We start from the raw sequence: 14073 nt of genomic DNA on the forward strand, positions 1-14073 counted from the left end.
GCATTATTTTCCTTCATAATCCTGAAGACGTTGAGACAATCTGCCCTAGAGACAAGATGCATCGAGACCAAGCCAATCAAAATGAGCCAATTCCTCAACCTAAGGATACTTGTCACTAGCATGAATAGTTCGAGTGTGACCTTATTGATAAATGTCAAGGTCAAGAAGCTCTCTCTGGGATCATTTGGATTCTTTATTTTCAATAAAGAAGAGTTAGATGCTCTTTGTCGGATCATCATTAGTGCTAGTTTGTGTTAAGTTTATTGCTATGTTCTTTTTCATGCTCTTTTTGCGTTGGATATGTTTCTTTAAATCAACTTTTGGGCAATTGTGTATGGACAATTGCTTTTCAAATAGCTTTATTTGATTGGCCACCTAAGTTCAAATTTAGAGGAGGTAGGGGCTAAAAAAATTGATTTAGATAATTGGACTTTCCCCACCCCTTACCCTTTTTGTTGTTTTGGGGGAGGGTGGGGAAACATAAACCTCTAGGCTAGGGTGTGAGCTTTGAGCAAACTTGGATAGAGTTTTGTCAATTAGTAATTCATCAATTTCTTGGGATTAGATAAGATTAGATAACCTTTAGAGTTTGTAATAAATCTAGCAAAAATGATATTCACCCCACCGTTAAACACCACTTGAACTCTATCTAGACCAAGTTCTTACTTTTTTTTATAAAAAAAAAAATATTTTTTTTTATATGGGTGGAAAGAGCGGTTTAGCAATGGGGTGAGTATAATTAATCTAAATTAAATTTAAAAAACCCGAGAAAATATGGTAGCGGCAATGAAAGAAAAAATTAAAGTAGGTGTTTTAATATTATTAGACGAAATTTTCTATTTATATTGTTTTTTAGAAAGTAAATGGATGAGCAAACTCTAAATCTATTTTTTCACTTTTTGCCTCCCATAATTTTAATTCAGATGTTAATTAAATAAAATTGATTGATAATTTTAATTCAGATGTTAATTAAATAAAATTGATTGAAAACCTGACTATGTTATTAAATGTAAGAATCTCATTAAGTGCCCACCTTACTTCATTACGAGAACAATAATCTGCATCTTTCATGATACGGTCTAAAACAATGTCATAATTTATACGATCTCATTTAAATCTTTCTTTAAAGGCTAGTCTTTGAAAAAGAAAAGAAATATTAAATATTGTCTATGCATAGGGCTAAGTTGCCTATAGAAGAAATGAATCTCTTCACGTTGAAGAAATTAAATTATTATTGAAAGTGGAACGACACTACTGATTAATTAAGTGGCAATATTTGACTCTTTTCCATAAATAAATATTTTAAATTGCTTTAAAAGAAGACAAAAGGTTATATAGAGTGAATTTTTTAAGCAGAGAAGCAACAAAGCAATCGCCATGTTTTTAAAATGAAACTAGTCGCACGTTATGAAGAAAACAAATGTGCTAATAATATAAAATAATTAAAAGAAAGAAATTCGATGTCGTTACTAAAGTCTAAAGAAATGCTTGTGCTCCACTGCAAGTAGATTCATTTCCATTCCAAGGCCGACTAGAGAAAAATTTCAGAGTCTCATTGATTCCGAATATTTTTATTCTTTCGATTAAATATTGTACACCTGTAATGGCAACAATATACTGAAAACATGTGCATAATGAATGTATTGCACTGAGATACCTAAGGAACCCCAGATTGCAAAGTAGTGCCGTGCCGTTTGTCCAACTTTTTTGTGCCAAGCCAAGAATAATTGCATGCTCAGATTGATGACAAAGCTTTTTAAGTAAATTATTTATGAAAATGATGGTGAACTGATTTGACATTGCAGCGAAAGCAAACAAGAGGCCAGGAGATCGATTTTTCCTTTCCCCAGCCTTGAGGAGAAATTTTTTTGCTTGGAATTTTGCATGGATTTGCTTCGGATTTGGTTGGGGTGCGTAACTGTGTAGGGGATTACTATGTTCATTGTTTGACCCCTTCTAATTAATATTTTTATGCTATAACCCTCTCAAGTTTGATGGATTATATTATGGTCCCCCCATTTAAGCTTTTTTTTTTCTTTTTTTTTCATTTAAGTATTTAATTAAAAATCACGTTTCTGTGTGGATACTAGTACTATTGTCCAATATTTTATAAAAGACGGTATTTAATACTTTATGTAATGGGAAAAATGACAATAACATCTCTGTAATTTAATAAAATAATCACGAAGATGTACTTATTTTTAGAAATGATCACAGAGAGCCTTTCTGCAACATTCAAATCTTCTTTTTAAACAAACATTAGAAGTTTTGTCTTGACAATTTCTAGGAACAAAATGAGTTTGTGAGTATCAAAAAATTGTGTGACTATTTTTAAAATAAAGAACTCTCCGAAAGAAGAATGACCATTTTAACAAATCATGTGGTGTCAAATGTTCTTTTCTTTTTCTTTATGCAATCTCGAAAAAAGTAGGAACAAAAAACTAAAAAGGAAAAATAAAACCGATACAAAAACACATGATCTCCCAAGTTATAAAACTAGGAGAACGTGGATCACTGTTTTAGTTCTGTGGAACTAAAAAATTGAAGTGTTACTTTAAAAGGTTGTGCTGTCAGAAATGATATGATGCAAACCAAATCTTTGCTTGGCTGCTTGGTTAACAATATTATAATCCGTTTGCAGAAATCGATGCAGATGGAGATGGACAACTTGTTTGAATCTGCTATGAGAGGCCACTGGGATCACATTGTACAGGCTTATGAGAGTAATCCCATGTCTCAAGAGTCCAAAATCACAAAATCAGAAGATACAGCTCTGCATGTTGCTGCAGCATCAGGGCATAGCGACGTCGTATGCAGACTGGTGGAAACCATGGGAGAAAATGCATCAAACATTCTGAAAATACAAAATAATAGAGGCAACACTGCTCTTCATCTTGCTGCAGCACTTGGGAACGTAGAAATGTGCCGTTGCATGGCATCAAAAGACCCCAAACTTGTCGCTGCTAGAAACAAAGATAGCGAGACTCCTCTGTTCTTGGCAGCTCTTCATGGCAAGAAGGCTGCATTTCTTTGCCTCCACTTTCTCAGCCATGATAAAGACAGTTCTTTGGGCAGAAAAAGTAATGGGGACACTATTCTTCACGCTGCCATATCCGGAGATTACTTTAGTATGTAACCCATTTTCCATTATGCTATTGTTTTTTAAATTCTGGAAAAATTTTAAATGTTGATGATCTGTTAGTTTTACAGGCTTGGCATTTCATATTATACGCTGTTACCCTGATCTTGTAAACTGTGTGAATGAGAATGCACTATCTCCTCTGCATATCCTAGCCGGCAAGCCTAATGCATTCAGGAGCAGTAGCTGTCTTGGGCTGTTTGATCTTATGCTCTATGACTGTAAGGATGACACATTCATCATTTTAGCAGCTTTCAGGATGCAAGCACTATTCATTATTTTTGTCCTTAAAACTGTTTTATTTTACTTGCAAGGTGTGTCGGTTGATGAGTTGAGGGAAGAAAAATACGACTACTCAAAGAATTACGGAGCCGATAGCACTGCTAAATTTCCAGAAAACTATAGAACATGCATCAACTTCTTTAGATTCTTATGGACTTCTCTCCGAATACTTAGCGGATTACTCAGTATGTTAATTTGACAGATCTTACAATTTTTCTATCTAGCACTAGTACTATATTTTCTTAGTTTCATCATTTTGTTTTTTTTTTTGGCTCTTGTACACTATCTTTTCACTAGCTAAACCAAAGGATGAACTAGATGAAGAAGATCCTCAACAGAATGTCATTTCTCGAGGTAATTAAGCATCATTATGACGTTATCTTACATCATAGTATCTAATATTAATCAAGATGAGCTACATAATAATGATGTTATGATATAAAACATCAGAGAAGGAAGATAAAGAAGATCATTTCTGTCCTCCAAATTGCACCACATTTGTTCTGTTTTCCAAGCTGATGATGAAGGCCTTGCTAATTGTTCTGGGCATAGGTATGTATTCATTCATTTGTCTGCTTGCATAGGTTCGAAGGTTTTACGAGCTCATTTAAGACTTTCTTGTTTACATTCGTTGAGGTTCGTCCATATCTTAGAATCAAACAATTTTTACATGTTATGGCACTTAGGAATTTGGAGGATAAGCAGGATCAAAGAAAAGAAAGTGAGACACAAATGGGCTTATCTGGTGATGAAGGAACTAGTTCAATGTGCTTCTTTGTACAAGTATGACGATAATGGACAGAATCCTGAGAATTCTCGACTTGACAATAAACATGGAGAGCCTTTCTTAGTTCCAGGAGCCCGACCAGTTCCTGAAAATACAGAGACATCTCAGAAGAATATTGTGCTTTCAACTCCTGAGAAGAAAAACACTCAACAATCGAGAAGAAAAGAGACACCATTATTGATTGCAACAAAGACTGGAGTGTTGGAAATCGTGGAGAAAATTTTAGATGCATTTCCAGTGGCCATCCAAGACGAGGATGCTAATGGGAAAAATGTCGTCCTCTTGGCAGTTGAGCACAGGCAAACTCATATCTATGAACTCTTGTTGAAGAAAAAAATGATAATGGAGAATGCCTTCCGGAAACTGGATAACCAAGGGAACAGTGCATTGCACTATGCTGCTATGTTTGAAAACCATCGGCCTTCTTCACTAATTCCAGGAGCTGCACTGCAAATGCAATGGGAAATCAAGTGGTATAAGGTATGTTCAATTTGAGAAAAGCTCCAACAAACCTGCAGTTAGCATAATGTCGTTAAAATTCTCTGTTATTTTCTCCATACTGAATTGAATTTTTCCACCTACGCCATGCAGTACGTTAAGGAATCTATGCCACAAAATTTCTTTGTTCGATATAACAAGAATGGCCAAACTCCAAAGGAGCTCTTCACAGAAACACACAAAAGACTTGTTAAAGAGGGTAGTAAATGGCTCATCAAAACCTCTGAGGCTTGCTCTGTTGTTGCAGCACTCATAGCAACTGTTGCATTTGCAGCTTCAGCAACTGTACCAGGTGGTCTCAATGAAGATAATGGCAAACCAATTTTATTAGAAGAGATCGCATTTCGCATCTTTGCCATCTCTTCACTAATTTCTTTGTGCTTCTCAGTTACAGCCTTGATTGTTTGCCTAGCGATTCTCACCTCTCGATACCAAGAAAAAGATTTCGCCATGGCCTTGCCCAGAAAGCTTCTTATCGGCTTAACATCCCTACACGTATCTGTTGTTTCTGTATGGATCTCATTCTGTGCAGGGCATTACCTTGTTATTCGAGACATGTTGAGGTCAATGGCACTTCCAATGTATGCAGCAACATGCTTGCCCATGGCCTATTTCGCTCTCATACAACTTCCTCTATATGTTGATCTTATGTTGGCCATATTCAAAAAGGTTCCACAGCCTAGCTACAAGGTGTTTTCTCTCTAGCTCATCACCGATACACTAAGTAACGGTTGGTTTCTATTCTAAATTTGAATGTTCTAATTGCTTCCAGTTTATAGTTTGAGTAGAGATTTTACGCTGTCAACATGAAATTCAGTGGGATTCTAATAAAAGTTAATGAAATTTAGTGCAAGGGGGACACAAGTTAAAATGTGTTGTGAAACAGAAACGGTAACAAATTATATATGTGAACAAAAATGCAATCCCAGTCATGAAATGAAGCAGCTCCGATGATTGAAAAAATGGAAGAAAACTATACAGATACACCAAGCTACAGACAACAAAACTGAATGTTAATTTTCTCTTATTCCTTTGTTGAAATAAATTTCATACTTCAAAGTGAATGCATATTTCATAATTCCAACTATATTTCAATCCCTGAAAAGTTATTTCCGAGATTCTTGTAGAAAATGACAAAAATCAATGACGACACAACACAAGTAACCAAGAAGACAATAACATAGTCCATATTTATTACAGCTATAATCCAATATGTTAACCCAGAAGTACAGGAAGCCAGAAACAGAAAATAAAACAGTAGAGAATCAGTACTTGTGTGGGAATAACAGAGAAATTTTATCAACAAAAATTTGATTCCCAAGCAGTACCGATAAGGCTAACACATAGTCAAAAATCAGATTTCTACAACTCTTTACTTTCTCTTTTTTATCAAGAAGACAGACTTCTACACCTGTTAAAAGGAATTTAGCATACCTCCATTCCCTTCTCCAGGACAGATGCAGCTAGAAGCTTCCATAGAAGTCCACGATAAAGATATTAATTGCAAGCTTTCAGAGGCTTTGATCATGAGGCTTCAAAACTAAAGGGATCTGGTTGTCGATTTAGCCCTCTGTACAGTTAAGGTACATGCAAAACTCTAGCAGAAAAACGGTTTGACTGACCAAGCATCCAACTGAAAGGAACTTTAATTAAGGATTCTTTCACTAAAGATTCCTTAATGCACACTGAGCCACAGTTAGCTCCAGTTGAATAACCAAAATCAAATTGCGTTGTTCAAGAGGTTTTTTGTGTTACTAAAGAAATACTTCTTGATCGCCTTTTCTTTGAAACAGCCTGACAATATTAAGCTCTCACAATCAGTGAAAAAAGGACTTGCATGTTATAAGCAGGAGCACTGCTCCAAAAATAGTGAATACAATTAAAAAATAACCAATAAATTCTGTGAGGAGATCATATTTACGGCTCAGCAAACAAAACGTCAGATCGAATACAGGATCAGAAATAGGTTTCTTTTTTTCCCCGCCTTTTTTTCGCTTTATTTTACCCTTACAGTATCATTTGCTGACCATGGAACCAAATAAACCCATCACTCCCCCAACACAATATCAGACAAGAGTGACATTCCAAAATCTTTTGAATTGCAGGCCAAAATACATATTTACATACAACGAGGTTCCATTAATTCTTCACTTAAAAGGATTATTTAAATTTTAACTATCAATTGCATTCAATCCAATGGTAGATATAGTTGATGTGTTGACAACATTAAAAGCTATATTTTTTTAAGATCCACTCCATTGGTTTAATAAAATTAATGAATAAAAATTTAACTTTTTAAAAAAAAAACTTATGTTTACACATTACCAACTGTAGGGATTTATTGAAAGCTTATTATGCACGTATCCACTGTATGTGTATGACATTAAGTAATAGTACACAAGTAATTTCCACTAACGGAAGAATTTGATCATCAGGAAAACAAAAAAGTGATAATATCAGAAAATAATCAACTGGAGCTTAGTGAATGGAAGCTTTAACACAGACCTTGGTTGACAAAGGTGGCAAAGAGGCCTGCCGTGCTGCCTTTCCAGGTTCAGTTAATTGCCGAATCTCTCGAAGTTGGCTCGCTATGTCCTCCAAAAGCTGCAACTGGATCTTTTCCCTTCCCTTATGCCCTTTAGAGAAGTTGAGCTTCTCTCTTCCCTCTTGCACAATCTTAAGCCTTTCTCTAAGACAACCAACTTCATTGTCAATTTTCAACCTTTCATAATCAAAAGCCGACATAGAATTTCGCCGCAAATCAGTTAGCAAAGTTTTTCCTTGTGAGAAACTCCTTTGTCTACTAACTAAGTCTGAAATGCTTCTTTTCATGTCCACCTCCGTGTCTGACCTATCTATAACTGGACTGTCACATCTGGTAGGAATGTCCAAAGTAAGATTCTTTGATAGGTCTCCGTGATTGTTTCCACTATCTTCATTACATGTAGTAAGTTCATCACCAATGACATGAACATCATAAACACAGAGATCTCTTACAGGAACTGAGCTTTGTGAACCTTTTCCATGCTTCTCCACTTTATCATTGCTATATTTGACAATTATCTTCGTTTCGTCGCAAGCCTCCATAGCTTTTTTGAGTTCATCAGCTGGCTCCTGCTTTTCCGCTTCCAGCGTGATGATTTTCTCATGGACATTACGTACCTGAGTAGTTGAACAGTTTAACTGTGAACTTTCTGCTGGTATTTGCTCCTCCCTTGTTTGTTGTATTGGATTCTTTTCCATAGACTCCATGCCCTTCTCTTGTAAACTTGGATGTCTATGGATGTATCCTGGTTTTGAAGAGTCAACTTCATCTAATTCTGGGTTTAGTAATCCTTTTCCTGAAGTAACAGAATAGTTCTGTGACCCAATAGAAGTGACCTCATAATCCGGAAAATCGTTTTCACTTTTAACCTTTTGCTTCTCAACAACGGATTTGCTAATCTTCTGCAGCATCATCAGGGGATCCTCACAGGAATATGATGAAGAAGTTGCAGTTTGCTCCTGTGTAGTTGCTGTATCATCTGTCTCAGCATCAAAAAACATTTGCCTTAATGTTTCAACTTCCCTCTCCAGAAAATGTTTTTCCCTCTCTCTCCTTATTATGATCTCTTTGAGAATGTTCATTTCTTCAGCATCATATGCAGATTTTTCTTCTATCATCCTCTGGTATTGCCTAGCTTCCATTTCTATTGACGCCTTCTCCTCTTGTAACCGAAGAATCATTGCCATTGCCTCATCTGCAGCTGTTGCAGCAGCACTTCTTTCTTTCTCAAGTTCAAGATACAGAGCTGAACGAGCAGCATGTTCTTCTCCTAGTGCTTCTTCCAAACTTCTGATTGTACTTATATCATTTCCATCTAAACCTAGCTCCCCTGGCAGATCACAATTTAACACTTCAACAGATGATGCGTCCTTCTCAACAGTATTATTTTTGTCCACAGGTTCATTAGATTCAGAAGTCATAGTTACATCTTCTTTCGAAGCTCCTCTGCTATCTGAAAACAGCATAACCACCCACAACAAAGCAGCATCAGCACACGAAGAAACAATCAATTAAAATGCAAGCATGTAATGTATGCACAAAACCATTATGAAGCCATGCGAGGCTTATGACTGAAGAAAAAATGTCAAAACTTAAACGTTACCACCTCAAAGTGAAACATTCCTAAACACAAATTTCTGCCTGATTCAAAGGGTGCAACCATTCACTTATCAAAAGGTTTACCGAAGTTGATCTATTTACTAAGCATACCTCTTGCACTTCCCAAAAAAAAAAAATTGAGATTCTGAAAGTAATTGAAGGCTCATATCAAGCATGCTATTCTTCAACTCTGACATAGAAGATGTAGTAAAGCCTCAGCCAATAAGAGTTATATCACAAGAGATATTTGGGAATCATTCAGTCCAGTCGCATTGAGATACAGGATAGTAAGCCAAAAAAACTTCTTGCACTCTTTTATTTGCATATAAGGTTATTTATGCCCAGCGCAAACTCATCTCTACCACAGGAGGTTAATAGTTTCTTCAAAATAAGATGAGCTTGTGGTTCACTCTAGAACAATAAAAGTTCTATTCTTTTGTATCAAATCGATCATAACCGCTACCTACATTCCATATAATTGTGCACCACAAATAGGAACTAATAAAGAGACCCGCGATCCCGTAGAAAGACATCACGATCCCTTGTGTGAGAAAAATTATCTTCTGAGCCCACAACAAACATTTATATTCAATTATTCTCTCTTAATTTTGAATGAAAGGTAATTATTCTCACTACAAATGACACCACAGACACAGTGATGCATTATCAACCACGGCTACAATATCATGCAAAAAGAAAAATTATCAGAACTAAAGATAAAATACATTCATCAGCAATAAACACATACTGAAAACTCATCTTTTGGATCACATTATTTGCACTTACCTTCAATGGTTTCACTTCCTCGATGAACAGGAACAGAGCTGCCTTCACTAATTTCAGTTCCTATTTTACTGAAACTGCTAGGGGATGACAAAACAGATTGCCAATCTGATACTAACTGATCAAACGATGAAAATGACAGAGACTTTTCATTACGAAAAACACTTTTTCGATGTCGCCTGATACCATATCTTGGCCTGTGGCTCTTAACCACCTTCCCTTTAAAGTCAAACCTTCCTTCTTTCATCGAAGAATCTCTTCCAATTCTTTCTCGTGAAGACGAAGCACATGATGTTTCACCCTCTGAAGCAACATGGCCCTTATCAAACTCTCTCTCTTTCGATTGAGGATTCATGTTACTGGCCAATATTGAATCGAAAGGGAACTTAGTCTTAGCTAAAAATTGAATATTAGATATTTTCTCTGTGGGGCAATCAACAAGAAAACCTTGCCAGCAGTTGCCATAACTAATCTTATTGGGTTTACCAAAATGTCCATTGCACGGACAAGGCAAAGACAATCCGAACAAACCAAGAAACTTCGACGCAAAATAGGCAAGTGCTGATCCACATAAGAGGAAATAAGCTATAGCAAGATTGAGGAATGCACCCACTAGCTCACTAAATGTCCATACATCGATCGCTTGACACATCATTGTCTTTCCCATTTTAACAATCTTCCACTTAATCTTTACGCATATTGATCAAACCAATTATGAAATAATCGACCAAAATCCTCTTCTGGTAGCCAAGAAAACTGTGAGAAAATGAAAGGAAACATATTAAGTTACTATTTCACTCTATTCAGTTTGGTTGCTAAGAATATACAACAAAAATAACTCATAACATCAAAATTTAAGACTCGCCCATTAACTTACAGATGACATTACATATATAGGTAAATCAAAAATAAAAATTAAAAAAATAAAGAATTTACCGAGCTGTGAATGAGTCGACTCAATCAAAGCTGTCTCGATCTATGCTGTTAACGTTTGTTTGAATTAAAAACCGTGATGTAAATATCTGGGCAGTTATGTGTAGATGTTGGAGTTGATATTCCAAAGAGAACACAGATGCTGAAGAGTTTCTTAATTTGGATTTGATTCGATTTTGATTGTACTTGTTCGGTTAAAGTTTAAACTAGGGTTATTTTCACTCAGCCCTCATATGTTTTGACATTTGCCACCGCGAATCTAAATGTTTCAACAATTTTCATCCCACACCTATTTCCGTTAATTTGACCATTATTTTTTACGGAACTGTTTGAAATTTAAATAAATATCAGAAATGCCGCTTATTTTAAATTGGAGAAGAATTAAATGATATAAAATGTTAATTTAATAATTAATATTTATATTAAAAATTATTAATTAAAGGCAATTACATAATAATTTCATCAATTAACTTATCAAATAAATTTAATTTATCAGCATCAAATAATATTTAAAGCATGAACTTTTAAATTTATCCTTTGACCGTTAGAATAAATGGTCAAATTAACGGATTTACGTGCGGAGTGAAAATTATTGAAACATTTAGGAGTGCAGTAAAAAATATTGAAACATATGAGGACACGGTGGAATTAACCCTTTAAACTACTTCGGTTACATTTCCCGAGGGGAGATGTGGTGTCGTTTCATTCTCATTTATGATTTATTCACTGCACCATTCACCGTTAGATTTGAAAAATTAAAAAAATAAATTAAAATTTTACTTTACAGCCATTTAAATATCAAAATTTTACATTTCAATTATTCCTTTAAAAAAATATTACGATTCTCTCCTGATATGAGTTCTACTGAATTTTTAAAATTTTTTTGTCATGTGTCTTTTAATATTAGTATATGAATAAAATTTAATTTCTTTTATTTTTTTATTTATTAACAATCAATCAACAATTAAGTTATTTAATCAAAAGAAGATTTTTTAAAAAAAAAAAAAAACAGCGAGCCTTTAGAACCTACACCACTAGAGAATTGTCATACAATAACAACACCTATTCTTGCTTAGCCAATATCACCTGATTAAAACATCCTAAATCTCTAAAACCAAGTCCACTTAATTTTTTCGAGCGACTCAAACAATTCTACTGTAACAAGTGAATATTTCGTTGCTGACTCGTCGTTCCCCACCAAAATTTTGTAAATTTTCTCTGAAGTTCATTACAAAACCCCACTGGTAATCGGAAGACCCCCATTGTATAGGAAGGAATTGCTTGGGCAACCACTTTAATTAGCAGTTCTTTGCCCCCTTTAGAAAAACATTTTGTAGACCACTCACTCAACTTCTTCATTACACGATATTGAAACTCTTGAAAATACCTTTTTTTCTTCCATCCCACCGTTGCTGGCAACCCTAAGTATCTCTCATAAGCAGGTACAACAGTAAAATAAAAAATCTCAGTCACCGCTCGACGAACAGCAGCACATACATTTGGACAAAATAACATTGAGGATTTTACAAAATCAAAACACTACCCAAATGCAGCGGAATAGACATTAAAAATGTCTAGGAATATATAGCAGTAACTGGTTGTTGCATCCGAGTACTTTTAGGCATATCTCGCCGCCAACTTTACCTACTAATTCTTTAGTTGCATATTTGATTTTGGATGGAAATTACTAGAATGTCCCTAAGCTACGACAACATTTTTTAGACATGGATGTTCAATAGATCTTGAAGATTAAGCTATTGTATCAGCCTTGTGAGGATAGGGTGTTATGGCATTATGATAGGCAAGGAGAGTATTCTGTGAAGTCAGGCTATAATTTGGCTATGCAGAGTCAAGATTCAGAGTGTGTTGTGTCATCTGGGGAAGAGTCCTGTGTATGGCAAGCTGTTTGGAAGTTAAATGTTTCTCCCAAGATGAGAATTTTTCTTTGGCCAGCTCTTTTAAATATTTTGCCTACAATGGACAAATCAAAGTTAAAACGAGTTGTACATGTTTCAAGTTATCATGTTTGTGAATATGTGGAGGAATTAGTCATGCATGCTTTGGTAGAGTGTGATTGGGCCCAAAGAGGTGTGGAAATTAACTAAGCTTTTGGGAGTTAAGTGTGCACGAAATTAATTGTGATTTGTGGGGGCTATTTAAATATGCAAGTTATGTGCTTATAAATGAGGAATTGTCTTTATTTGTGCCGACTTTGTGGGGTATTTGGGAAGTGTTTGTACGAGAATGTTAAAATGGTGTCGTCACATGTTGTTGAACAAATTGAAGGCATGTTCCAATCCTTTGTTTTGTGTGAAATATATTAGTGGAGATTCTAAATAGTCTAATAAGGTTTTAGCTATTGGGAAGTGGGAGGTGCCTTCAGTGGGTTGGTATAAATTAACTGTGGATGTAGCTGTTGATAAGGTGAATGGTACGGTGGGTTATGGTGCTGTAATGCGTAATAGTGATGGTCATGTTATGGTTGTGGGGGCTTATCAGGGTATTTTTTCTGATGATGTGGATATTATAGAGGCTGAAGCATTTCGCTTTGGTGTATGACTCGCTAGTGAGATTCGGATTCGTTGGTGGTGGAGTCGGATTCATTGCCGGTTACTCAGTTTGTCAATAGCAAATGTCATACATGTACTGAGTTATTTTGGATTATTTTAGAGATACAAATGCTAACCTCAGCAGTAGAGAAGTTCAAAATTCGACATATCCCTGGATGTTGTAATCATGCTGCTGATGTATTAGCTAAATTTTCTCTTCAATGTTTAGAGTCTTTAGTTTGGTTTGAAGATTATCCTAGTTTTTTAGAATGTTATCTGTAAGTTGAACTCTAAAATAAAGTTCCTGCATTTATTTTAAAAAAATCAAAGTTTTAAATAATTTTATTGAATTATTGAATTACCACATAAAATTTATATAATGATTATTGATTTATATAATTTGGTTCTCATCGTGAATATATATCCAAAAAATAGAAACTATCATTGATTCGATAATTATTGATATTATCGAAATCTCATCGTAAATATATATTCCGAAAGAAGTTTGGTTCGATAATTATTGATTAATATAATTTTATTGAATTACCACATAAAATTTTTACATACACTCTAGATTTTTAATTCAGTTCACTCAAACATGAAAATAAAGTTTATTATGATATAATTTAGTTCGTAAAACACTCTTTAATTAAATAAATATTAGTTGAGTTTGTGGGTACCTCTTTAATTTAATGTCGTCTTTGAGTTTGAGGATTTGAGTTTACTTTAATGTGTGTAGGAACATTTTTCATTTTCAACCACTCGACCTTTAGTTGCTACTCTTGCAAATTTATCAGTTCACTTCTCTCTCAATTGAAAAAATATTTGATTGGAGACAATTTTCCCCTTTTGAAATACAATTGAGAGTGGAAATCCATTGAATATAAGTAAGGGGAGAAATTTAGGCTTCATAGATTAATATAGACTAGTCTCAATAATTATCGAATCATAGATATCT

The 14073-nt window shown here is 34.9% G+C and overlaps 2 protein-coding genes across 2 annotated transcripts; one reads left to right on the forward strand and one right to left on the reverse strand.

The window, feature by feature from the left end:
- Window positions 1-2478: 2478 nt before the first annotated feature.
- Window positions 2479-5556, forward strand: LOC102619681 (uncharacterized). Its single transcript, XM_006493754.4, has 7 exons — window positions 2479-3128; window positions 3211-3360; window positions 3454-3606; window positions 3719-3775; window positions 3872-3973; window positions 4108-4688; window positions 4800-5556. The coding sequence occupies exons 1-7, from the start codon at window positions 2582-2584 to the stop codon at window positions 5409-5411; spliced, it is 2202 nt and encodes a 733-aa protein (XP_006493817.3). The 5' UTR covers window positions 2479-2581; the 3' UTR covers window positions 5412-5556.
- A 311-nt stretch (window positions 5557-5867) lies between these two features.
- On the reverse strand, window positions 5868-10737 carry LOC102619967 (uncharacterized). Its single transcript, XM_006493755.4, has 4 exons — window positions 10570-10737; window positions 9637-10389; window positions 7212-8704; window positions 5868-6500 (listed from the first exon to the last, which is right to left on the reverse strand). Exons 2-4 carry the CDS (start codon window positions 10298-10300, stop codon window positions 6441-6443), a joined length of 2217 nt encoding a protein of 738 aa, XP_006493818.2. The 5' UTR covers window positions 10301-10389; window positions 10570-10737; the 3' UTR covers window positions 5868-6440.
- Window positions 10738-14073: the final 3336 nt, after the last annotated feature.

The sequence above is a fragment of the Citrus sinensis genome, chromosome 9 (assembly GCF_022201045.2).
Source record: "Citrus sinensis cultivar Valencia sweet orange chromosome 9, DVS_A1.0, whole genome shotgun sequence".
Taxonomy (NCBI): Eukaryota; Viridiplantae; Streptophyta; class Magnoliopsida; order Sapindales; family Rutaceae; genus Citrus; species Citrus sinensis.

What these genes read in the sequence shown, in the direction of transcription:
- LOC102619681 (XM_006493754.4), top strand. Translation starts at nt 2,582, where the DNA reads ATGATGCAAACCAAATCTTTGCTTGGCTGCTTGGTTAACAATATTATA. An exon ending in ACAGAATGTCATTTCTCGAG is followed by an intron (nt 3,776 to 3,871) that starts GTAATTAAGCAT and finishes ATAAAACATCAG; the next exon opens with AGAAGGAAGATAAAGAAGAT. An exon ending in GGGAAATCAAGTGGTATAAG is followed by an intron (nt 4,689 to 4,799) that starts GTATGTTCAATT and finishes TACGCCATGCAG; the next exon opens with TACGTTAAGGAATCTATGCC.
- LOC102619967 (XM_006493755.4), bottom strand. Translation starts at nt 10,300, where the DNA reads ATGGGAAAGACAATGATGTGTCAAGCGATCGATGTATGGACATTTAGT. An exon ending in AGGAAGTGAAACCATTGAAG is followed by an intron (nt 8,705 to 9,636) that starts GTAAGTGCAAAT and finishes TGCTGTTTTCAG; the next exon opens with ATAGCAGAGGAGCTTCGAAA. An exon ending in TGCCACCTTTGTCAACCAAG is followed by an intron (nt 6,501 to 7,211) that starts GTCTGTGTTAAA and finishes TAATATTGTCAG; the next exon opens with GCTGTTTCAAAGAAAAGGCG.